The 26,030-nt window shown below is 40.7% G+C and overlaps 1 protein-coding gene and 1 long non-coding RNA gene across 2 annotated transcripts in view; one reads left to right on the top strand and one right to left on the bottom strand.

Moving 5' to 3' along the window:
* The window catches only part of LOC114571091 (tyrosine-protein kinase SYK), a 44,293-nt gene extending 18,542 nt beyond the window's left edge, over positions 1-25,751 (top strand). Inside the window, exons 11-15 of the mRNA XM_028601884.1 lie at positions 1,967-2,176; positions 3,242-3,431; positions 11,172-11,312; positions 24,849-24,961; positions 25,514-25,751. Coding sequence (XP_028457685.1) covers positions 1,967-2,176; positions 3,242-3,431; positions 11,172-11,312; positions 24,849-24,961; positions 25,514-25,586 — 727 coding nt within the window. The 3' untranslated portion in view covers positions 25,587-25,751. The remainder of the gene's footprint in view (positions 1-1,966; positions 2,177-3,241; positions 3,432-11,171; positions 11,313-24,848; positions 24,962-25,513) is intronic.
* Positions 4,501-6,733, bottom strand: LOC114571092 (uncharacterized). The gene is made up of 5 exons (XR_003694614.1): positions 6,465-6,733; positions 5,468-5,532; positions 5,182-5,360; positions 4,911-5,098; positions 4,501-4,804 (listed from the first exon to the last, which is right to left on the bottom strand). It is a non-coding gene; the product is annotated as an uncharacterized LOC114571092 (long non-coding RNA).
* Positions 25,752-26,030: the final 279 nt, after the last annotated feature.

Here is a 26,030-nt window from a genome sequence, read left to right as displayed (position 1 = left end):
CATTCTGGGAGCGGAGTGCTCTAGTGGGACAATAAGGAACTATGAACTGTTCTAGATAGGATGGTGCTTGACCATTTAGGGCTTTGTAGGTCAGGAGAAGGACTTTAAAGTCAATCCTGTATTTTACAGGAAGCCAATGCAGAGAAGCTAAAACAGGAGAAATATGATCTCTTTTCTTAGTTCTCGTCAGAACACGTGCTGCAGCATTCTGGATCAGCTGGAGAGTCTTAAGGGACTTATTTGAGCAACCTGACAGTAGAGAGTTACAATAGTCCAGCCTGGAAGTAACGAATGCATGGACCAGTTTTTCCGCATCGTTTTGAGACAGGATATTCCTAATTTTGGTTACAAAGATGAAAAAAGGCTGTTCTCGATGATTGTTTTAGATGGGCGTTAAAGGATATATCCTGATCAAAAATAACTCCTAGATTTCTGACAGTAGTGCTGGAGGCCAGGACAACACCATCCAGAGTAGCTGTATCTGCAGATAATGAAGTTCGGAGGTGTTTAGGGCCCAGCACAATAACTTCAGTTTTGTTACAGTTTAACATCAGAAAATTATAGGTCATCCAGGATTTTATATCTTTAATACATGCTTGAAGTTTAGCTAACTGACTTGTTTCGTCTGGTTTGATTGACAAGTATAATTGGGTGTCGTCCACATAGCAGTGATAGTTAATTGAGTGTTTCCTAATGATATTACCAAGAGGAAGCATATACAAGGAGAACAAAACTGGTCCAAGCACCGAGCCCTGTGGAACGCCATACATAACCCTCGCGTACTTAGAGGATTTATCATTAACATTAACAAATTGAGATCAATCAGAAAAATAAGACTTAAACCAGCTTAGTGCAATTCCTTTAATTCCAACTAAGTGTTCCAATCTCTGTAACAGGATTGTATGGTCAATAGTGTTAAAAGCAGCACTAAGATCTAATCAAACAAGTATGGAGACAAGTCCTTTGTCTGCAGCAGTTAGAACGTTGTTAGTAATTTTCACCAGTGCCGTCTCTGTGCTATGATGCTTTCTAAATCCTGATTGAAAGTCTTCAAATAAGCTGTTGCTATGGAGAAAATCACATAACTGATTAGCAACTACTTTCTCAAGGATCTTGGAGAGAAAGGGAAGGTTAGATATAGGTCTATAGTTTGCTAAGACCTCAGGATCGAGGGTGGTTTTTTTCAGAAGAGGTCTTATCACAGCTACTTTAAATGACTGCTGTACATAACCTGTTAATAGAGTCATATTGATCATATCTAGTAAAGAGGTGTTAACCACGGGTAATGCTTCTTTGAGTAATCTCGTTGGGATGGGGTCTAAGAGACAGGTAGATGGCTTTGCTGAAGATACCTTTACCATTAGTTGTTGAAGGTCTACAGGATAAAAACGGTCTAAGTATATGTCAGGTCTAATCGTTCTTTCTATTAGTCCTGTGTACCATTAGAAGTTGAGGGGCAAAAGGTGATGAAATTTTATCTCTAATTGTTGTAATTTTATCATTAAAGAAGCTCATGAAGTCATCACCACTCAGAGCTAAAAGGTCAGGAGAAGGACTTTAGACAACATAAAAGCTTCTGAACCAAACCACTACCCAATTGGACATGTTTCAGCAGTAATGTGACCCGGAATTGGGGCAAATTTAACAACATTGGCAGCCAAGATGACATTGTTTACTGCCTTTGGCAGTTGACACTAATGCCGTTTTACCTGCTCGACTCTACTCGCCTTTTTAGGTTTTCCATTTTGAAAAAAGTCCCTGGTTATAGTATTGAGCTTTTGACTCAGTTTGTGTACTTTTCTACCCCTTATTCCACCCTTTGTTGTATTACTGATTATATGCGGATGACCCTTTTCCGTGTTGTCTAAAACATGTGGCTTACTGGGCTAGAGCCAACATTTCTGTAAGATGCATCTGTGGTGCGTGTGGCGCATCCATCCTAATGCTAACCCTTCCCATGTACTAGGACAGAGAAACCAGTTGCAGTCAAAATCCTGAAGAATGATGATAACCTCCAATCAGTAACCGATGAAATGCTGCGAGAAGCCAATGTCATGCAACAGCTGGACAACCCTTATATCGTCCGGATGATCGGTATATGTGAGGCAGAGAGCCTCATGCTGGTCATGGAGCTGGCCGAGCTGGGACCGCTCCACAAGTTCCTGTGGAAACACAAGTATGTACTCGGATGCATAGTGATACACACCTGTTTGGTTTGAAATGGGATTGTTAAGGATACCGGCCTATGGCAGTGTATGTTCGTTCCTAGAGGCTAAGGACGTGATTCCTCTGTGGCTGTCCCCTCGCTTTTTAAAATTCCATTTTACTCTGAATTGAACATCAAAGATAAGGCAGGACAGTGCACTTTGTATTAAAGTTGCAAATTTAAATGTATTATCTGTAGTTAAGTATAGGGACTCTATGGGACCTAAGGAACCTAAACGTGCAAATATATTTACATAGCATTTCCATTTTTAGTTATGCTTCAATTATCATGAAAAGCTTAATTTCATTTTATTTGTTTGTTTTTTTTTTGCTGAGCCTGGGCCCAACCCACATAGATATTGTTATTATATTAAATACATGTTATTCCAAAATATTAAAAAGACCATACACGTTGTTAATTTGTCATGATAGCGCAGGTGGTTTGAAATTGAAAGGAATTGCAAATGGCCTCCAATGTTTCTGATTGAGCAATGCAGCTGGAAGTGCAGCGGTTCAGTTGGACTCCTCCCACAGTCCATGCACTTCAAGTGAATTGGGAATTAGAAATGATTGAGGACTTGTCAATGCCAAAATGAAAAATGTAGCATTTAGAACTAAAGTTTTAGTTCAGTTCAGATGGCTGTGAAGCAAACGTTTCTACTATAATTAAAAGCCATTCACGATCGCCTGGGCAGCTCACATGGTAGAGTGCGTGCCCATATATAGAGGTTTACTCCTCAACGCAGCGGACGCGGGCTCGGCTCAGACCTGCAGCCCTTTGCTGCGTGTCATTTCCCCTCTTTCTACCCTTTCATGTCTTCAGCTGTCCTGTGGAAATAAAGGCCATAAAATTAGATAACAAAAAACTTAAAGCCATTCACACTTTTATATTGATAAACCAGTTTTAAAGATAAAAAGATTGTTAGTGATCAGCCTGTCATCTTTATATTTTGAGGTTTACAGTTAAAATAATTAGAATAACAGATACTTTTATAATTAAACAATTAACAAAAGATAAACAATTGATCACCTTTAGCCAAACAACGGTGAAGAACATCACGGAGCTGATCCACCAGGTGTCTATGGGGATGAAGTACCTGGAGGAGCATAACTTTGTCCACAGAGACCTGGCTGCCAGGAACGTGCTGCTGGTCACGCAGCACTACGCCAAGATCAGCGACTTTGGCCTCTCCAAAGCTGTCGCTGAGGAGCAGAACTACTACAAGGTAACCGCTGGGAGGCTGTGGGCCAAGCAGGAAGCACAAATAAATACATATGTCTTTTTCTTACATGATCTGTCACTGTTATCACATCAAACCTTTATTTCATGTGATGAAATGAAGCAGAAGATGTATTTGCACCAAAAGTCTTGATGGTCCTCTGCATTGGTCCCTTTTATATGTGCGTTAAAGTAAGCCCATACATGCAAGCATTAAAATTACTGCAATATTAACAAGCGCCTAGTCTTGCATTGCCAGACCTTCCTCCGTAGATCTACGGTCTGGCTAGTTCTAGTCTATGTTGATGTTGTATGGACTAGCCAGACGGAGCCACGGTGCCTCTGCTAAATAGTCTCTGGAAGGAACTTGTTTTGGTGGAACCTGTGTACGTTCAAAAGTACACACTTAAAAATGATGGGTTAAAAATAACCCAACTTGGGTTGTTTTATAACCCAACCGCTGGATCACTATTGCACCGGACCAACAGTAGTTAATTTGACCCAGCAAGATGGGTTGGTGATTTTTAACCCAACAGATGAGTTAAATATTCTACCCAAATGCTGGGTCAAATTAATTATAATTCTGGGTTGATTCAACTACATACATTTGTTATATAGTGTACCCAAATGCTGGGTCAAATTAATTATAATTCTGGGTTGATTCAACTACATATTTGTTATATAGTGTACCCAAATGCTGGGTCAAATTAATTACAATTTTGGGTTGATTCAACTACATATTTGTTATATAGTGTACCCAAATGCTGGGTCAAATTAATTACAATTCTGGGTTGATTCAACTACATATTTGTTATATAGTGTACCCAAATGCTGGGTCAAATTAATTACAATTCTGGGTTGATTCAACTACATATTTGTTATATAGTGTACCCGAATGCTGGGCAAAATTAACCTATATGCCAGATTAATTCTAACACATTACAGTACAATTTAAGAAAATAAATTGCAATAAAACTGTTAAACTACAAACCTAGAACAGAATACATGCTAGATGTATGCATATATTATTTAATAAACACTTAAACAATACAAAAACAAAACAACATAATGGAATCTTTGAAAAAAATGTATTATATCAACAATATAGTGGAACTGGTGCAGTTCATATCACTCAGGTAGGAAAACATTCAGAGCAAAACAACAATTACGAATGAACTGGCTGAACATTCAACAGGTATATACTGAACAAATTCAAATTCCTATTAAAAAGCTGCTATTAAGAGCCATTAGCTCTACTTGCAAGCAAGTATTCTACTTTGAATAAACTTTACCATTTTAGACTCCCCTCCTGGCATTTCACGTGACCAAGTTTCAAACAACTTTGATGCAGCATCCCCATGCAGGACAAGCCTGTGCAATCTATAAAATGGAAAACACATTTTTAAAACCAATTCAATGTGGCACACTAATAAAACATTATAAACAATGCATCCTTATATGTAAGATCATATTTCCCTATACCTACCATGCCTTTGGTCATTAGGTGAGGGAACTCTTCGAGGATCTGATCGATGGTCCAATTGTTGTCCCTAATCCACTTGGCCCTGTAGACTGCTGTGTTCTGCATGTAGTTCTCTATCTGGCTGAGGGGCTGAGAATTATTTCTCAACCATTCTTTAAGCTGTGACCCACGTTCGTCTGATATGGTACAGTCTGTAAAAAAGAACAAGAAAGTTGTCATTCACTGAAATATGGATGTTTTGCTTCATCAAATAATTTTTCAGTTTAATAATTACCTGGTATGAGAGCCCTTGCTAGAGCGCCATCATCTGGCGTTTGTGGTGGTGTCTGTGCCGTGCTCTGCGACCTGCTGGTTGATCTCAGCCGCTTCCTGACGTTCCGCAGCCTTTCCTCCAGGAATCCAGTGGCCAGCTCTATTCATCTATTGGAGTCACTTTGACATATTACGTGGAAGCTATTGAAAAAAAGAGGAAATTATATTTCATAAGAATTCATGTCTGAAAAGGGCTTTAGTAGCAATGCAGACTTGATATGCTGTGGATGGGAAAACATATTTCTTACCTTTTAAATCTTTCGACAAGGTCTGGCACTCTGTCATAGTGTTAATGACAAAGCTATCCATTGATCTGAAACAAACACAAAAAGAGCTAAAGCAAAGATACAATTGCTATTGTATTAACTATTCAGATATCACCATGTAAAAGCAATGCAGACTAACAGCAGAATGTAATCCAATGTGAAGATAACAGCCATTTTATTTAGCATCACAATCCTCCCTCTCTACCTATACAATTCATATGACAAATTGCATGCATGTAAATTGTTTTTACCTTTTTACAAGAATATTTGTGGCTGCTCAAAGCATAGCCTTCAGGGCACAAGTGTCAGTACAACAGTACAGCAGTGGTTCCCAAACTTTTTTATTATATATTTCTTAACCCTTAACTCAAGTGGCCCTTGTCGTTTGCCAGGCCGCCATTTTAAATAAGCATTTGTTCTTATCTATTGTGGGTCACCACATTACTTAAATAAATGCACATACATGCATTTAGTCAGACATATCAGGTTATCTCACTGTTTTTACATACTTTAATCAGTCATACACTGTTATGCCTTCACATTTCACATTAAAAGCTTCAAGGGAAAAACAAGCACGTTCATTTACAGCCAGTTAAAATAATATAGCTAGCAAAGCAACTAACTGACAGCCAGTTGGCTAGTAAACTATCTAGCTAGCTAGCTAGCTAGATAGTTTGTTAACTGCCGAATTACCTGGCTAGCTTGAAACTAGCTGGCAAATTAGCCTGGTGAACTCAATAAACATGACCATATGCCCATGGGCATTATGAACTTGTTTCATTAATTCATTAATATAATTCAGACCAAACGGATAAGCTGTAGGCTATACATGCTTCCATGATAACGGCTAAATGGCTAACGTTAGCTAGCTACGTTGTTAGCCAAACTAACCAACTAGCCTCACAATATAAAGATAGTACTTTAATAGGTAACGCAACACAGACAATGTGAATTAGACATGTAGCTAGTGTACACAAACCTTTTATTATGTATTTGCCTCGTTGGATGACCAGACTGGTTCTCTGCTGTGACAAGCGCTCGGTGTGTGGACTCTGGTGATGATCTGATGCAACCCAATGACGTTCGAAGCACAAACAACCCAAGTGCTGGGTCAACCGATGTATGTTGGGTTGATGGATTTTGACTCAACACATGAGTTGCACAAAATAACCCAACTTCCATATAAATAACCCATAATGGGTAAAACATTTCATAACCCAGCGGTTGGGTAGATGAAATAACCCAGCATTTTTTAGGGTGTAGTTTTAGTCGTGCAACAGAAAACTCTGATTGGACAGATAGTCTAGCTAGCTGTCTGGATTTACCCTGCAGAGATCTGAGGAGCAGTTAACCATAGTCCTCACAAATCCACCGGAGGTTAGAACCCCAACACAGAGACAGAGGAAGGGGACGGACATGCGGCTGAAAAGAGGGACATCAGGCGGAATTACCAGCAGCACAAGAACAATCCCGGAAATCAGAGATCTTCAACAGAGGGTCCGGGACCCCTAGGGTCATCAGAGTCAATGCAGGGGTGGGGCCTCCAAAAATGAGAATATCTTAACACGAATCCAACATATATATTTCAGCAAATATATGGGGTGGTGCGGGATCACAGAAGGCTTGTATCATGTGGACACGCCGTTTTGTTGTTAATACTTTGAATTCCTCATGGGTGTGACAGAAACTATGCACTACTATAGCTTTAATATGCACTAGGGCTGGGCGATATATCGATATAAAAAAATATATCGATATAATTTTAAATGTGATATGGAATTAGACCATATCGCATATATCGATATAGTTCAAATTTGCGCTGTGATCCTTGCTCCAAGCAAGCTGCTGACCCGGTGCTCTCTACACTGCTCCTCCGCCCCTCCTCTTTCTTGCACAGAGGGGGGAGGGGCAGGGACAGACACTCACTCTTCAACAAACATGGAGGAAGCAACAACGTCTGCGGAGCGTGCGGAGGAGGAATTGGTTAGTAAAAGAAAAAGCAGTGGCTCAGTAATTTGGAGGTGGTTCGGATTCAAAGTATCAGATGAGCAACAAAATCACGTTATATGTAAGCAGTGCCATAAACAAGTTACAGCCATGGGTGGAAGCACTACAAATCTTTTTCACCACCTCAAACAGCGGCACAAACTGCAATACGAAGAGTGTGTAAAACTTCGCGCTGCAGAAGCCCCAGTCGCAAGCCATCGACAACCCGAAAAAGCTCCAGCCCCGAAACAAAGCTCACTGCAAACTTCATTTTCCCACAGTGTGCCTTATGAAAAGAAAAGTGACAAGTGGTGTACTATAACTAAAGCGGTGTCCTATCACATTGCTAAAGATATGGTCCCTGTTGCAACTGTGGAACAAGTCGGGTTCAAAAAGCTATTGAAAACTATGGACCCGAGATATGAGCTTCCCAGTCGCAACTACTTTGCACGAGAAGCACTGCCACAAATGTACACTGAAGTCAGGCAGGACCTTGCTGACCGGCTCGCTAACGTGACCCATTTTGCGTTGACCAGCGATATGTGGTCGAGCAGGACGTGTGAGCCTTACATGAGCGTGACAGTTCACTTCATTCAAGACTGGGAGATGAAAACAGCGTGTCTCCAAACAAGTTATTTCCCCCAGGATCACACCGGTGAGCATATAGCCGAGGCCCTGCAGGACGCAATTGCAAGCTGGAAACTCCAAGAAAAGCATCTGGTTGCTATAACAACCGACAACGGGAGCAACATCGTCAAAGCGGTTGAGCTGAACAAGTGGCTGAGGATGCAGTGCTTCGGTCACAGACTACACTTGGCTATCGGTGAGTGCAGCGTTGTAAGGCGTATTCAGATATTTTACTTGAAACAAAAACATGAAAATGTTAGTTTTTCCTTATTTGCCTTTGTGTCAGTCTGCAATTTTGTGTTTTATGCTGCTGTCTTGACCAGGTCTCCGTTGAAAAATGTATTGTTAAATAGAGGTTAAATAGATTAATAAAACACAAAACTTAAAGTACTTAAAGTAAAATCACTTACAATACAGAATGGTATATTTCAGAACCATATTTATTAGGTTATTGGATCAGAATTAGTGATGTATTGATGTGTTTACCACTTTAATGTTACAGCTGGTAAAGGTGAGGTAATTATGACTTTAAAATGTTGGTTAGCCTGTTGATATGATCAAGGTAACATATTTAGCTATTAACTAGACTATAGTGTTTTCTCTGGATTGAAAGAGCAAACTGCATAGTAACTAGAAACTAATGTTGACACGTAGGCCTAAACATTGTGGAGTAGAAATATGAAGTAGCATTAAAAAATAGCATAAATACTAAGAACAACAACAAGAACGAAACATGAGTAAATTATGTTGATTAAAAAAATAAATGAGAAAATAATATCAATGTAGAATATTTCTAAAGCTTGATTTTGGAAAGCACTTAGTTGTATGAGTGTGTTAAATTGAAACCAGAGTCAAATTTCTCACATTAGCACATTGTTTTAATATTTTTTTTTATGATCCGGACAGGACATGGCATGAATGACAAGCGCGTCACCCGGGCCATTTCTCTGTGCAAGAGAATTGTAAGCTGTTTTTCGTACAGCTGGAAGAAAAGGAGACATCTTGCTGAAGTCCAGATTCAGCTGGGTCTGCCAAGTCACCAACTCATAACCGAGTCTGCCACACGCTGGGGATCAAGGCAGCAGATGATAGAGAGAGTCCTGGAGCAGGAAGGAGCACTGGCCAAAGTCCTGTCTAATGACAAAAAGACCAGGCACCTTGTCCCTACCTGGCAGGACTTAGAGGTCCTAGAAGCAGTCCAAAAGGTCCTGAAACCTCTCCAGGACTTTACCGATGCTTTGTCAGGTGAGGAGTACGTCACTCTATCATATGTGAAACCTGTGCTGCACCTTTTTAACGAAAGTCTCCTGGCATGTGAAGAGGGTGATAGCGAGCTTTGCAAATCGATCAAGACCAGCATTGTTGAGTACCTCAACAGCAAGTATTCTGACCCAGCCGCTACTGATCTATTAGAGATGGCTTCATTTGTGGATCCACGGTTCAGGGCCACCTACATCCCAAGTGAAAAAGTCAATGCATTGAAGCACAGAGTTGTCTTGGAAGTGGAGACGCTACTGGCTGATCAGAGCAGCTGTCAACCGCCTTACCTACATGTGCCCACTGTGCCTGAGCCTGCAGATGGAGAAGCAGCAGTAGCACCAAAAGCTAAGACACTGGCAAGCTTCTTCAAGCAGCGCACAGCCACCACCACTGCACCAACCAAGAGAGGGGCTATTGAAAATGAACTGTCAAGTTACTTGCAGTCAGCAAGTGTGGAGAGTGACACTGATCCCCTCAAGTGGTGGAAGGATCATGAAGTTGTCTTTCCAGCTCTGAGCCACCTGGCAAAAAAGTATCTCTTGGTACCAGCTACCAGTTCACCCTCCGAAAGGGTTTTCAGCTGCAGTGGCAATATCGTGACCTGCCACAGAGCATCTCTGAAGCCGGATGCCGTCGACAGGCTGGTGTTTCTCGCACAAAATCTTTAAACAAAGGAGGACACGCTTGTCTGTCTTCTAATGTCTACCTCAAGACAGCATTACTGTTTATCAAAGTAAAAAAAGAGGGGGGAAATGTTTATTGAGTTGATAGTCTGTTTCTGGTCCAACTGGTTGAGACTGTTCAGATAAGAAATTGAGTTAACAAAAAGGAAAAGATTATTCTCAAGCTGATGTTTAAAAAAAAAAAAATCTTAAACTGAGCACTTTATTTTGTTCTGTCTTTATATATAAATGCTGCCCTCACTAGGGTTTGTCATATTCTTTTGTAATGTTCGTTATTTCCATCTGTGGATTTGTAAGAAAAGAGAAGGAAATCTGTAATTTATTATAGTAAACATTTTGATATTGTATTTTTCTCAAATTTATTTCAGAAAAAGATGGGCCTATTTTATTTTATAGGCTATTTTTATTTAAGATATTTTTTTTTATTTAAATGTGCACCTTATGGAGCTTTGATTTAAAAAAAACGACTCCTGTCGTTATACAGTGTTTGTTTACATTTTATTGTTATTTGAACAGCTGAGCATTTAATAATGAACCAGGTGAAGAAACCTGTTTATTATTTATTCATTTGATTTTGCAACTGTTCACTGAAATAGCCGGTTTCAATAAAACTACTTGTGACATGTCATATCTGCCTTTGACTTTGACTGAACATTTGCTCTCACTTTGCGGAAAGAATATCGGGATATATATCGTATATCGATATTCAGCCTAAATATATCGGGATTTGACTTTTGGTCCATATCGCCCAGCCCTAATATGCACCTTCATTTTATACAATAAATGTAGTAGGGGCTCCTTGCTCCGCCTCTTTCTCAGTTAGGGGTCCTTGGTTTAAAAAACGTTGAAGACCCCTGCCGTAAATGAAACGTTGTCGATATAGACTAACATGCACCTATCTGCTTCCTCGTGTGTCTCAACTTGCTATGAGCATATAGAAAACATCGCTGCCCATAGTTGGTCACAGTCAGTCTAAACAGGAGATCCGTGCTTGCTCATCAGACAAAAGAACATGAGAATGAGCCTTAGAATAACTGCCAGAATCCCACAATACGGCACACTGCATTCTGAGGCTGGTCAATATAAGTTGAAGTCCTAGCCACTAATGTTTTGTGTGTCTCCTCCTCCAGGCCAAGGGTCATGGGAAGTGGCCATTGAAATGGTACGCTCCTGAGTGTATAAACTACTTCAAATTCTCTTCCAAAAGTGATGTGTGGAGCTTCGGGGTGCTCATGTGGGAGGCCTTCTCCTACGGCCAGAAACCCTACAAGGTAGAAACATCTAACACCAGACGACGCCTTGTTCACACATTAAATCACTCACACAGTGGGGGGAGTAGTATTCAGATCCTGTACTTAAATAAAAGTACTAGGGCTGGGCGATATAGCTGAAAACTGTATCGCGATATAAGTGTTTCATATTGGTCGATATCGATAATTATTGATATTTTTTATGACCTATTTAAAATAAGGACCAGGAGAAAAATATATATTAAATTTAAACATTTTTATTTTAAACTTAACCTTCCTCTGATTATAATCCCCTCAGTTATAAAGCAGGAATGTCAACACAACCATGGAAAACACTCAAATAATTAAAATGTAAACATAGGTCTAAAATCAAAATGAACACTTAACAATTATCTCTTAACATTAAGGTGCAAACTTAAAGAATAAGTAAGAAATGCTTCATAAAGTGTAATAAAATAGTGCAAAATGTTAAATATAAGAAACCTGAGAAACTATTTTCTGCAGGTTTAGTGCTAGGTTGGTAACCTGGCTTCTGAACAGACATGTCTGCCTCCGTTATTTCTTTGTAGTGTTTAGTAAGGTGCTGATGCAGAGTACCGCTCCATGGCGGTCTGCTGTTTGTGCGGTGTAGCAGCTGCAGATGTTGTTGGACGTTGATGGCGAATACGGCTGTGCTCCAAAGTGTGAGCGCGGCTAAGGTGGTAAAACTAGTTTGTGGTAGTACCAGTGTTGGTGGGGACGACGGTCTGACGACATTGGTCTGTCTACGGTCAGACTTATAAAATCCCCAAAACCTGCCATACTGACTTTGTTTTATCAACAATTTCCTCACTCGCTGCGGCACTCACTTTCCACTTATCACTCCACGCCGGTTCTGTTATTGAAGAACACGAGACAGTGATGTGGCGCAACCAAACTTGATACTGTTACATGATTGGCTGTTAGAGTGTCACTCCCTACGTTGCTAGGTTACCAGAGAGCGAGTGCCTTTGTTCATGCAACCAAACTTGCTTCACAATCTCTGGTTTCTTCTGATGAAGAAAAACAAGTTATCGAACATTTTATCGACCGCATTTTCTATTGATATTGATTACGTGTCTATCGCGATACATATCGTTATCGTTTTATCGCCCAGCCCTAAAAAGTACTAATACCACACCATAAAAATACTCTGTTACAGTAAAAGTCCTGCATTGAAAATGTAAAAGTGTGTAGGTAACATCAGGTAAATGTAGTTAATGTATTCTCCCATGTTAGAAAGAGTAAAGGATCCAACCAGCTGTGTGTTTAATGGTCTCATCATCTCAGCTGACTTGTAGCCGTTATATTGTCGGCTAGTTTACTTTAGAATCAAACATCAGATTTATAAACTACATGTGTTCTGTGTGCAGAAATCTGAATGTGTAAAGTAACTAGTAACTAAAGCTGTAACAGATGAATGTAGTGGAGTAACTAAAGTAACTAGTAACTAAAGCTGTACCAGATGAATGTAGCAGAGTAACTAAAGTAACTAGTAACTAAAGCTGTACCAGATGAATGTAGTGGAGTAACTAAAGTAACTAGTAACTAAAGCTGGAACAGATGAATGTAGTGGAGTAACTAAAGTAACTAGTAACTAAAGCTGGAACAGATGAATGTAGTGGAGTAAAAAGTACAATATTTCTCTCTGAAATGTAGCGGAGTAGAAGTAGAAAGTGACATGAAGAGAAAAGACTCAAGTGAAGTACAAGTACCTCAACATCAGGACAGTACTGGAGTAAATGTAGCTGGATTATAGAGCTCACACACACTCTTACTGGGGACTAACAGCAGCAGTAGTTAGACCTGCACATGTCCAAGTAAAAGCGCATGTGGTCTTTTATTTTATTCTTTTTTACAGCTGCTGTTTTTGATACATAAAAGCACAACTACGCCCACCATTGTCTCACCTTCCCCTCTGCTCCTGTTCTTTTCATTAGCCTAAACAACAGTAAACAGTCATCGGCCTTCTCCACTTCTATCTAAGCAAAAAGTCAACAATGTGAGAAGGTTCAAACTAGTAGAACTAAATAACTCTCTAGGCTATAGTTCACGGTTTCACTATTTCACTTGGAGCCTTTTGAATCTACACATGAAGAAGCTAAATCTTGTGGCGTTATGAAACAATCATTAAACCAATGGTTAATATCATTAAACAAATGGTTAAAATAAAATTTGCCACCACAGTTCACCCTTTTGATTACAAAATAATCACAAAAATAAATTTTACTTTTAAAGATTCAACCCTATAGATATTCATTTCTATTTCTTACCTGTTAAATGGAAAGGTACAAAAAAACCTCTTTTAAATAGTAGCAAGCATCCACGTCAAAGAATAAAACAAAATGAATCAATCTCCCACAGTATCAAAGACGGTGTCCAAACATTATTATCATATTCAGAAAGACGGAATACGTCAGAAGGCTCAATCATATTTACCATAAGAATGAAGAACTCTTTTTCTTGATTAGGGTAATAATATAGCAAACAAAACAAATCTGAAGACCAAACATAATCTGCTAAAAGCCCTGGACATAAATGTCACTGGTTAATGTCTCATCAGACTACTGCCTTATAATTTGTGTAAAGAATGTGTTATGTATTTAAACATTAAAATAACCTGGTGTGAAGTGTGAACATTTACTAATTTCATATCTACCCATACGGCGAAGTCAAATTTTCCATAAAGCTGATAATTAAATTATCCAATGCCATCAAATGCTTCCCCCCCTTTTGGTTATTTTAATATAAATCAATTGAAACACGCTCAGTGCAATTATCAAAGCTCTCACAGAGTGAAAGTTGAGAAGAATCAGAATAAGACTGACCCCTCCTTGTCTCTAACATCATTAAGTGCTGTCACAGCACAAATAAAATTCAGTTATTCTATGTGTGTAGTTTCACTGGAAATAGCTTATATCTGTGAGCGAAGAAATAGTGAACAAAAATCATTATAACCTACATCACGCATACATTTCCTAACTAAACCCACGTCATTCCTTAGTAGAAAATGTATCTATTAGATAATCTTTCAAGAGTCTTAGTCAAACGTGGTGTCTATGTGTCATCAAAATGTGGAAGGTGAAATTACTTCAATGTAATAAAAGATCCACAAGGAAGAAGTTCTAAAGCACACAACAAAATGGCCTAGGTCTTTATACTTAACTTTGTTCAATATTCACAATATTGCTGTTTAGGAATAATTTACTTTCTTTCATCAATAATAAAATGCAAAAACCATAAATGCAATAGAAAATCATAATAATCACACTACAAATGTGGAAAACCCCCCCATGTTCTTCTTGAAGGGTACCTGTTCCAGTCCTTTCTGTCCATCTGCTCCATGTGTGTTCAGAGCACTCTGCTCTGAAAGTGTGTGTGTTTATCTCAGAGGAATGTCAACAATTCCTCAAAAGAATGTGCAGTGAGTGTGTGTGTGTTCAGAGAGAGAGAGGTGGTGTGTTCTCTACAATTGTGAAGTATATTCTGCTGTCACTGTCAGAGAATGTGCTGTGGTTGTCAGAGAAGAGATCAGCATCACTGCTGTCTTCTGAAATGATTTTAAACAGCAGGCTACAATACCAATATGTAGCTTCTGGTTTTTCCTCCTTGGAAAAACTTCTCGTTTTCCTCCTCTCTCAATGTGTTGCAAACAGTGAGAAAAACTCCAGTTTTCCGCAATTGATTTCAGAGATAGCACAGAAACGCCGTCTGTCAGGCTGATCTCTGAATCGATTTCCCTCGTAGGTGACTCAGCAGAAGATCTGCTCGTCACTTGTTGCAGGTTGTAGAAAAAACCTGTCCTCCTCTTCTCCTCCGGAACCTTTTGTAGTGATGCGTGTATCCAGGTGACTCTCCCTGGAACCTTCACTGCCCTGTGTCACTGGAAGGATCGCGATGGTCTCTTTCACCGTCTATCTGCCAATCTTTCCTCCTGAAGTTGTTATCACCACGGAATCCCCAGGCTTGACACCTGGATTCTCATGGCCAAAAGAGCAGAAGAAAATTCTCACGCAATAACCTACCCTAACCTATCATTTCCCTTATACTGCCGTGGAAGAAATAGGTGTTTTTATTATGGGCCTCTCCCTACCTATGTATAAATAAAGAAAAAAAATCTTTAGAGCAAAATTCTTTTGAGCAAATCGGAACCAATAAAACAATTACTATTGCATCCCCTTACACTACTGTACAATCAGGGGGTAGATGATCCTTTTTTATAGTTTATCAATTTTGGCAATTTTGTTCTCACCTAAGCAGATTTTTTCTTTAAATGTACAATTGTTAACTATTCTAGCACTTTGGTTATTCAAGGTCTTTTAAACTGGAGCTACAGTGATGTCACAACAAGTGTTTCAAACGTCTTTAAAAAAATTATTTAACACTATTTATTTCCCTTGCTACTTTATTAAACCCCTTATTTATCATTGCTATACTATATCCCTCCTTTTTGAGACATGACAAAGCTCATGACTCAAAAGCAATATAAATAATCTGTTTAATATTCTAATCCTTAACATTGTTCTAGGTTTTACAGCAAATCCTGTTTATCAGTAACCAAAGTTCAATGAATAATTTCTTTAGGGGAATGTTCACCTCAGTAAAGTTTTCAACGTCAACATCAACTAATTTAGTTAAAACAATTTGTGATATAGCAACTCAAAAACTCATTAGAGTACGACATGAAACGTACTGCTTTTAGGATTAAATCTCATTTAAACCTTCATTTATTCAATATCACCATTAAACTAAGACGAATTACCCAAAATACATTGTTTATGTCATTTTTTATCTCCAGTTTACAAACCAAAGTAACACTAATTACTATCTGCTAGTTCCAAGAATCATTACAAATTAAAGTTTTTAGCCTTCTAAAGCACATCTAATCACGTGTACTTTGAACATCTATTTATCCAAATCGTTACCTGTTACGGGAAACATATCACATATTTTTTTCTTTAAACCAAAATTTCACTTGTACTACTGTACTATTCATGTTTGGTTTTAGCTTGTGCCTTATCTGTGTGTGTGTGTGTGTGTGTGTGTGTGTGTGTGTGTGTGTGTGTGTGTGTGTGTGTCCTCCTCTGGCTGTCCTCTGTCAAAGAAAGAAGGATCTCTCCAGGGTACATATAAACACTGTTATTCTTTCTGTAATTTATGGCATCATTAATTAACAACTCAATGTATTCCTGAAAGGTGTGTCAAGGTGTACAGCTTACCATCACCCAGAACTATAAAACGATATTTACTGTCTTTTCTACTGGAACTCTGAGAAAAGAAAAACGTTAAACGAAACAACAGAGAATCAAAACCTTTAACATTCCCTGCAGAATGTTATGTTTAGCTGTGGGAGACATTAGGTGCTCGAGCATAGACCCACTGCATTTACTGCTTGAAGGTCCTGAATGAAACAAACTTTAACATTTGTAATAAAAATGATTTTTCTTATTTATCTTACTTGAGAGAATAAGTGTATGTTTTGGAGAATCTAAACACGGAACTATAAACCCCATCCGTCAATAAAGAGTTAAAAACTTCTGTCGATTACTTCCTGTTTTAGCGTGTACTGATGTTTCTGGGGCCTGTAGTCCGAACGCAGCTTGATGACTACAGGTTGACAATTTGTCTATCAATCCACGTCACATTTGTGTGTTTTGCCCAGAGATAACGCTGTACCTGAGACAAAAGGTGGTGAAACATCAGTAGATAAAATGTTGTTTTTACCGTGTGAATATGCATCTATTGTAGTCACATGTTCACTGAATATGTAAAACACTGTGAATACAAGGCCTACGCTGTCGTATAGGTTTTCTATAGTCTCCTGTCGATGGAGACAAATAAAAACCATCCATCCATCCATCCATCTTTGTCCGCTTATCTGGTGTCGGGTCGCGGGGGGAGCAGCTCCAGCAGGGGACCCCAAACTTCCCTTTCCCGAGCAACATTAACCAGCTCCGACTGGGGGATCCCGAGGCGTTCCCAGGCCAGGTTGGAGATATAATCCTTCCACCTAGTCCTGGGTCTTCCCCGAGGCCTCCTCACAGCTGGACGTGCCTGGAACACCTCCCTAGGGAGGCACCCAGGGGGCATCCTTACCAGATGCCCGAACCACCTCAACTGGCTCCTTTCGACGCGAAGGAGCAGCGGCTCTACTCCGAGCTCCTCACGGATGACTGAGCTTCTCACCCTATCTCTAAGGGAGACGCCAGCCACCCTCCTGAGGAAACCCATTTCAGCCGCTTGTACCCTGGATCTCGTTCTTTCGGTCATGACCCAGCCTTCATGACCATAGGTGAGGGTAGGAACGAAAACTGACCGGTAGATCGAGAGCTTTGCCTTCTGGCTCAGCTCTCTTTTCATCACAACGGTGCGATAGATTGAATGTAATACCGCACCCGCTGCGCCGATTCTCCGACCAATCTCCCGCTCCATTGTCCCCTCACTCGCGAACAAAACCCCAAGGTACTTGAACTCCTTCACTTGGGGTAAGGATTCATTCCCTACCTGGAGAAGGCATTCCATTGGTTTCCTGCTGAGAACCATGGCCTCCGATTTAGAGGTGCTGATCCTCATCCCAACCGCTTCACATTCGGCTGCGAACCGACCCAGTGAGTGCTGAAGGTCACAGGCCGATGATGCCATCAGGACCACATCATCTGCAAAGAGCAGCGATGAGATCCCCAGCCCACCGAACTGCAACCCCTCCCCACCCTGACTACGCCTCGATATCCTGTCCATAATATTACAAACAGGATTGGTGACAAAGCGCAGCCCTGGCGGAGGCCAACCCTCACCTGAAACGAGTCCGACTTACTGCCGAGAACCCGTACACAGCTCTCGCTTTGGTCGTACAGAGATTGGATGGCCCTGAGTAGAGACCCCCTCACCCCATACTCCCGCAGCACCTCCCACAGTATCTCCCGGGGGACCCGGTCATACGCCTTCTCCAAATCCACAAAACACATGTAGACCGGTTGGGCATACTCCCAGGCTCCCTCCAGGATCCTTGCGAGAGTGAAGAGCTGGTCCGTTGTTCCACGACCATGACGGAATCCGCATTGCTCCTCCTCAACCCGAGGTTCGACTATCGGCCGAACCCTCCTTTCCAGTACCTTGGAGTAGACTTTACCAGGGAGGCTGAGAAGTGTGATACCCCTGTAATTGGCACACACCCTCTGGTCCCCCTTTTTAAAAAGGGGAACCACCACCCCAGTCTGCCACTCCTTTGGCACTGTTCCAGACTTCCACGCAATGTTGAAGAGTCGTGTCAACCAGGACAGCCCCTCCACACCCAGAGCCTTGAGCATTTCTGGACGGATCTCATCAATCCCCGGGGCTTTGCCACTGTGGAGTTGTTTGACTACATCAGTGACTTCCGCTTGGGAAATCGACGACAATCCCCCGTTATCCTCCAGCTCTGCCTCTAACATAGAGGGCGTATTAGTCGGATTCAGGAGTTCCTCAAAGTGCTCCTTCCACCGCCCTATTACCTCCTCAGTTGAGGTCAACAGTGTCCCATCCTTACTGTACACAGCTTGGCTGGTTCCCCGCTTCCCCCTCCTGAGGTGGCGAACAGTTTTCCAGAAGCACTTTGGTGCCGACCGAAAGTCCTTCTCCATGTCTTCTCCAAACTTCTCCCACACCCGCTGCTTTGCCTCTTTCACGGCAGAGGCTGCAGCCCTTCGGGCCCTTCGGTACCCTGCAACTGCCTCCGGAGTCCTCCGAGATAACATATCCTGGAAAGACTCCTTCTTCAGTCGGACGGCTTCCCTGACCACCGGTGTCCACCACGGTGTTTGTGGGTTACCGCCCCTTGAGGCACCTAAGACCCTAAGACCACAGCTCCTCACCGCAGTTTCAGCAATGGAAACTTTGCGCCTCACACCCTGGGCAACTCCGGAGAAGAAAAGAGTCCAACCCCTATCCAGGAGTACGGTTCCAGAACCGAGACTGTGCGTAGTGGTAAGGCCCACCAGATCTAACCGGTAGCGCTCCACCTCCCGCACTAGTTCCGGCTCCTTTCCCCACAGAGAGGTGACGTTCCACGTCCCCAGAGCCAGCGTCTGCCGCCCGGGTCTGGTCCGTCGAGGTCCCTGACCTTCACTGCCACCCATGTGGCAGCGCACCCGACCCCAGCGGTTCCTCCCACAGGTGGTGGGCCCATGGGCTGGAGAGATGGGAGCCACGTAGCTTGTTCGGGCTGTGCCCGGCCGGGCTCCGTGGCAAACCCGGCCACCAGGCGCTCGCCGACGAGCCCACCGTCTGGGCCTGGCTCCAGACGGGGGCCCCGGGCTTCCTCCGGGCAGGGTCACTCCATCTCTACCTCGATCACTCATAGGGTTTTTGAACCATTCTTTGTCTGGCCCCTCACCTGAGACCACTTTGCCTTGGGAGACCCTAACAGGAGCACAAAGCTCCAGACAACACAGCCCTCAGGTTCACAGAGACACACAAACCTCTCCACCACGATAAGGTGATGGTTCACGGAGAAGACAAATAAAAACATTATCAGTAATGTCAGTCCAGTCAGTCAATTTTTACAAATACTCACAAGGTGTCCTAGGTCTGTTTCCTCTTCTGTTGGAGACAAAGAAACATGAATGTGAGCTTTTGAGTTAGAATTTCTGAAAAACTTCTGTAGTTTATCAGTCAAGGTGACAGCCACTGGACATGCGTATATGCCAGTAGACAAAAGAAAACTCATACTCGTCCTTTGATTTGTTAAAAAAAAACTTTTCAACGTAGTCTTCATCAGGGTCAAAAGGTGACAAAAGGAATGCATGTAATATTTGTGATTCCTTAAACTTAACTACAGGTGTCCCAATTTGTTACCGTAATCAGGAGATTAACAGACTGACATGGTACGTGTTACATTAAAATTTGTAAACACATACGTACTTTTAGGCCGCAACAAAAATATGTCAGCCAAAGAGTGATTTTTATCAAACCGCACAACTTTAAAGCCAGTGGGCAAAAGAATAAACATTCCTAAGACCCGTGGGTGAAAGAATGTCTTCAATTTCAAATAGACATTTTCAAATGCAATCTGCATAACAAATTTACAGGACACTCAGATGGAAGGGAGAAAGAAACAATGAACATTTTCCTTTCATATCTAGTTCAGGATCCTAAGGATCTGAATATACTCAAATCATAAGAATGGTGAACTTCTTTGAGATAACCAGTCTTCTAACCATTTCTCTAAGGGAAAAAAAAAAAAACTAGTTTACCAGAGAGCTTCTGATTTGAAGAACAAAACTTCACTAAACCCAAATTGTTGCTCCCAAATCAACTAAAAATCCAATTTTCTTCCCTTGTATAATTAACACCATGGTAGGCAATTTGTATACACACCAGACAAACACATTGAATACTTGGACATATTTTCCAAAAGTTATTTCTGTTTGTCGTGCTGTTTTTGCATCTAATTTGATCTGTCTATCGTGTGGAGAGTGTTTGTAGCATGCAAAAAGCATGTCTTCATTGCAAGCATGTGTATGTACGTGTATGTCTGTATGAACTGTTTTTAGGGATCTGGCAGTCCCAGCATCGGGGGAGACTGCAGAGACAGTTTCATATTCACGAACGCTTCAATAGCTTTGGCAGCAAAAGTCTTACAGTGACATCAGGAACGTGTACAGACATTCTAGGTGACCGGCTCAAGTAAAAATCTAATTGTTAACACTAAACTGAACAAGCTGCTATTCTGTTCATTTTACATGAAAACAGCACTGCACCAAAAACCTTTTCCTGAGGGATAAAAAGCAGATGCAGCCTTGAGTGATGTATTGGTTGTCAGGTTTCATGCAGTCAGAGGCAGGGCTGATTACAGACGCCGCCTCAGTGACGTCATTTTAGCCACACTGTAATTAACGTGGTTACGTCAGTTGAACATTAGGAGAAATTCTCAATCCGTCAGGTGTTGAGGTTAAACCAATGTTAAAAGTGCACATTAAATCACTACCTAAACCAAATAAGTGGAACCTTCATACACCAAGAATTGTTTTTCCCATGTACAGGAGAGAGGAACAGAGAATTGTTCTCTTACTGTTTGATCTGTAACCCCAATTGACCAAATAGAATGACCAAATAATATTCAGTGTCAAATCTATAGCTCTAATAATCAAATTATGTGAGTGGAACCCCTTTAACTTTACACTCAGTGGTAGGCATCTTCTTCTAGGTATCAGAAGATAAGTAAGGGTTAATGGTTTAACTGAATAGATTATTTTTCAGAACTTTCTAACCTATCAATTGTCCCTAATAGCAAAAACAAAAACAGTGTATCAGTGCAAAGCCTTTCTTCATTGCATGAAGCGAGTGTGTGTGTTAGCACTACCTTCCTCAGCTTTTGGACTCAGTCAAACAGAGGGACAAGTGTTGTTCTTTGTCGGAGGTGTTTTTTGCTTTTTCTTCGGGCATTTACATACCCAATGTCCAAAGTCCTTGCAGTACAAACACTGGAGTCGTTTTTTTTTGCCCACGGTACCCGCCTCGGCCTCTCTCTGGCTCGACCACATCCTTTGTGGGAGCAGCCTTTTTTTTCTTCGGGTCCGCGCTCCATATGTTGCCCACCAGCCTGTTGTAACATGCAGACAAACGCTTCAAACATGGTTTTCTCACGTACTCGTTGGTCTTTCCACCAGATGCAGGTGTGACTGATGCTGTTGGTCCTGTCCGATTGTTGAGTCCGTGTCCTCTTCGTCCCTCCGTTTCTCCAGCTTGTCTTCCTGATTTTTAGAGAAAGCTCAGAAATAGGCTTTGGTTAGAACTGATGAGGTTATTGGTGCATGTGTGTTTGCATTCTTTCCCTAGATCACTGTTTTCTTAAAACATTCTTTGTTTTTCCTGTAGGCTACTCAGTAGCTTTAAATCCTGTGTCTTAATTATTGATTTTCCCATTAATTTTCTTTCTACTTCTTCTAAAATCTTGCTTTAACATTCTCAGTGTCTTTGTACACAAAGATCCGTTTCTCGGAAAGCCAAGCTTTATGACCAGTTATGACAGACATCTGTTGAAGTTAAAAAGTTAAAACCCGGCTTATGTTTTGAAAACAATGTTTAATGGGGCCTGCAGCTAAAGTTAATCAAGTAACTACACTAATCAGCATTTGACTGCTTCACCCAAAACCTAGCTTCTAAAGAATTAATCAGGTCATGTCTGACATTTAGCATATGAAGAAGAATCATTGTCCCCACAGGAAAGGTAACTATTGTTTCTGGTTTTGGGGAGCCACTCCCTGCAGGGCCAGACATGATTAGAACAAAGGAAATGCAAACTCTGTAAACTTGAACAGAATCGGCACTACCATGTGAAACGACCTTTGTCTGTGACCTGGGGTAAACCTAAAATCAGAGGTGTGTCTTTAATCAGAGACCCACAATTCCACAGAAATATAATTCGGAAACTGAGGTGATTTCGGCACTTCAATCTGTGACCCCGACAGGGGCAGCACGTTGAAGTCCGCTGTTTACAGCGTATTGTTTGTCATGTCACATGACTGTTCTTCTGTAACTCCGCAAGGAGAAGCATGAGATCAGTCCGCTGTCAGCTGCAGTGTTTTATGTTTTATGTTTGATTGTGTTTTGTCTTGTCGTTTTCATGCAGTTTCATTAAACCTTTTGCTTAACTTTCAATTCCCACAGCCTCTCCTTCCTCCTCCAGAAATCAGAACGAACACGTCTTTTAGAGATTTCTTAACACATCGCAAACATTCCGGTCCATATTTATGAGTCATTTCACCCACTATGGGTCCAGTGGCATCACTGGAACGGGAAATTTCGTTTCCCATAATTGATTCTTGGACTTTATAGTATACTATGTCTTGGTCGATGTGATCGTCACCACACCGCGAGGTTATTTGTTCGGGAAACTTGCGTGAAAACCCGTGAACAGCCCTGCGGACAAAATCAACTTAATAGTCAAATAACTCGACCTATTTAGTATGTTTTGCCTTGTTGCAGTCTGTCTCTAAATAATCAAGAGGCTCTTCTAAAGAGTATAGACTATTTGTTTTTGTTCGGGAAACTTGTATGAAAAACCCGGTGATATGCTGCAGTCAAAAATCTCTTAAATAGTTAACTATTTTTGGTTTTGTTTTACTCTGCAGTCCGCCTTTTTAATCAAGAAACGTGCTATCAGTTTCGTAGATTAATTCTTTAGGCCTTGCCTACTGTTCTGCCAGTTCTCTTACTGGTCTTGTCCGTCAATCAATTGTCTTATCACCATATGAGAATTCAATCATAAATATGTCGGACGTTGTCTGTGTCTGCCAAAAGATGTCATTCATAACCTCAGTTATATCTTTGTCCTATCTAATGACCCAAAAAATACCCAGTTACTCACTTCCCAAAAGTCAGAATTAGTTTTTATTTATTCTCTTTAGTTAAGAGAATGATTTTGCCAATTATTCATTACTTAATTCGTTTAGCAGCGGTGGCTTGTTTAGAATGTTTTGAACAAACCTTGAATTCACAATCCAATTGTAATTAATCAATTTTATCTTACCGTGCTGCTTGAAATCTCTCCCTGTCAAGAGCGCTCCGCGGTCCTAACCCTCTTCTCTCTGAAAAACCTTTTTAAGGTTTAGAGGTATGAGGCAGGTGATCAGCGACCCAACGGAGCTCTTTTTCTCTGTTAACTCAACCGTCCTGCTAGACAACGCCAAATTGTGGTAGAAGTTTTCCTATGAAGCAGCAGCGTTTAGAAATATCAATGATCAAATGAAAACGAATATTAGTATGGCCATAGTTGAAGAGAGGACATCATTAACAGTCACACCATTGTCTCACCTTCCCCTCTGCTCCTGTTCTTTTCATTAGCCTAAACAACAGTAAACAGTCATCGGCCTTCTCCACTTCTATCTAAGCAAAAAGTCAACAATGTGAGAAGGTTCAAACTAGTAGAACTAAATAACTCTCTAGGCTATAGTTCACGGTTGCCAACTATTTCACTTGGAGCCTTTTGAATCTACACATGAAGAAGCTAAATCTTGTGGCGTTATAAAACAATCATTAAACCAATGGTTAATATCATTAAACAAATGGTTAAAATAAAATTTGCCACCACACTACTCCGTAGTACTACTACTACTACTACTACTACTACTACTACTACTACTACTGTAATGTGCTCTGTAAAAGTTATTATTGACCTGTGTCACAGTCGTCTTTGGGTGTAACTTTAAGGTTAGATAATAAGCAGTTTAATGATTACTTTGCTTAAGGAGTAATGCAAAGAAAGAAATCACTACTTTGAAAAACTTTGAAAAACTTTAATGATACTGTAACAAGCAGACCCAAACGGGGTCTTTTTTTTACTGTTTTCACCGGCGATCTAGAATAAAAATCTGCAGACTTTAATTTTTCTGCATTGGGTGGAGATGTGTTAACATTCTGAGTTTTATTTTATTTTTTTTAATTTGTTTTAAATCTGCGAACATTTTTGCAGAATTATGCACCCGCCCATTCCTGTGGTAATTGGTGTTACATGTGTGCCTGATGGTGTCACCTTTAATCTGAATGCTCTGCTGTTCACAGGGAATGAAAGGAAAGGATGTCATGCAGATGATTGAAAGTGGAAGTCGAATGGATGCCCCACTCAACTGTCCACCAGAGATGTATGACCTCATGAAAACCTGCTGGACATACAAGTAAGTGACAAGTTAGTCTTTTAGTCAGGGCTGTCAAACTCAACGTCACTAAGGGCCACAGTGGAAAAAGAGAATCACATCAGGGGCCAGACATGTAGAGTTTATAGACATGCTTTCATTTAATCGAAAGTCAAACATCTTTGAATGTATTATTGCATTATTGGTCTCATATGGCTTTCTTACAGTTTGGCTGACATAAAGCAGCAAATCAAGCAAAACAAAGATTCAAAACAAAGTTTTTTGACAGCAATTTGTGTTTTGCTGCCTGAATATGTAAACTCTCTGGTTCTGGGGGAATTTCTGAGCGTCAAAGTCGACCAATCTGCCAAAGTCTGCTTTGAGTGTCGCGTAATTGCATTTTGAAAACAGTTTCCTGTCTTTTTGGTTTGGCGCACAACTAGGTGGACAAAAATGTATTGATATGCGGGCCAATATTTCAAAATGTGCGAGGGACCGGGTTTTGCCCGCGGGCCTTGAGTTTGACACATGCTCTAAGTCATCACAGCGCACGTTTCATTCAGTGTCTCATTCTGCTGTTTTCATGTCTTACAGGTTAGATGACAGGCCTGGATTCTCCGTTGTTGAGCCCAGACTACGAAAGTATTATTACGACATTTCCCAGTGATTCTTCACATGGATGTTATGAGAGAACCCAAACTGTTGGTTGATGAGAAAAACTCCATTTAATCGCGTACAAATGATTTGTTTTGTGTTATGAAATATAAATGCTGTTGTAGAACATTGACTTCAACTGGAGGAATAATTCTAACTTTTAAACATATACCATAATTATGCAAATGACATTTATTTTATTACTTGTTCATTCCTGAATGTACACAATGTGGAAGTTGTAATAAACATATCCAAGTCTATCTTATTTTATGAACACACGTTGCATCTTGTTTCATAAACATATATATATATATATATATATATATATATATATATATATATATATATATACTGTATACTTTATTTAATCAGGAAATCCCATCGAGATCAAGATCTCCTTAGCAAGTGAGGCCTGAGTACAAGGTGAACTATCACACAAAAATACGATTAAATGAAA

This window comes from Perca flavescens, chromosome 16, assembly GCF_004354835.1.
Source record: "Perca flavescens isolate YP-PL-M2 chromosome 16, PFLA_1.0, whole genome shotgun sequence".
Lineage (NCBI taxonomy): Eukaryota > Metazoa > Chordata > Actinopteri > Perciformes > Percidae > Perca > Perca flavescens.
This window is presented reverse-complemented; position numbering and strand designations above follow the sequence as displayed.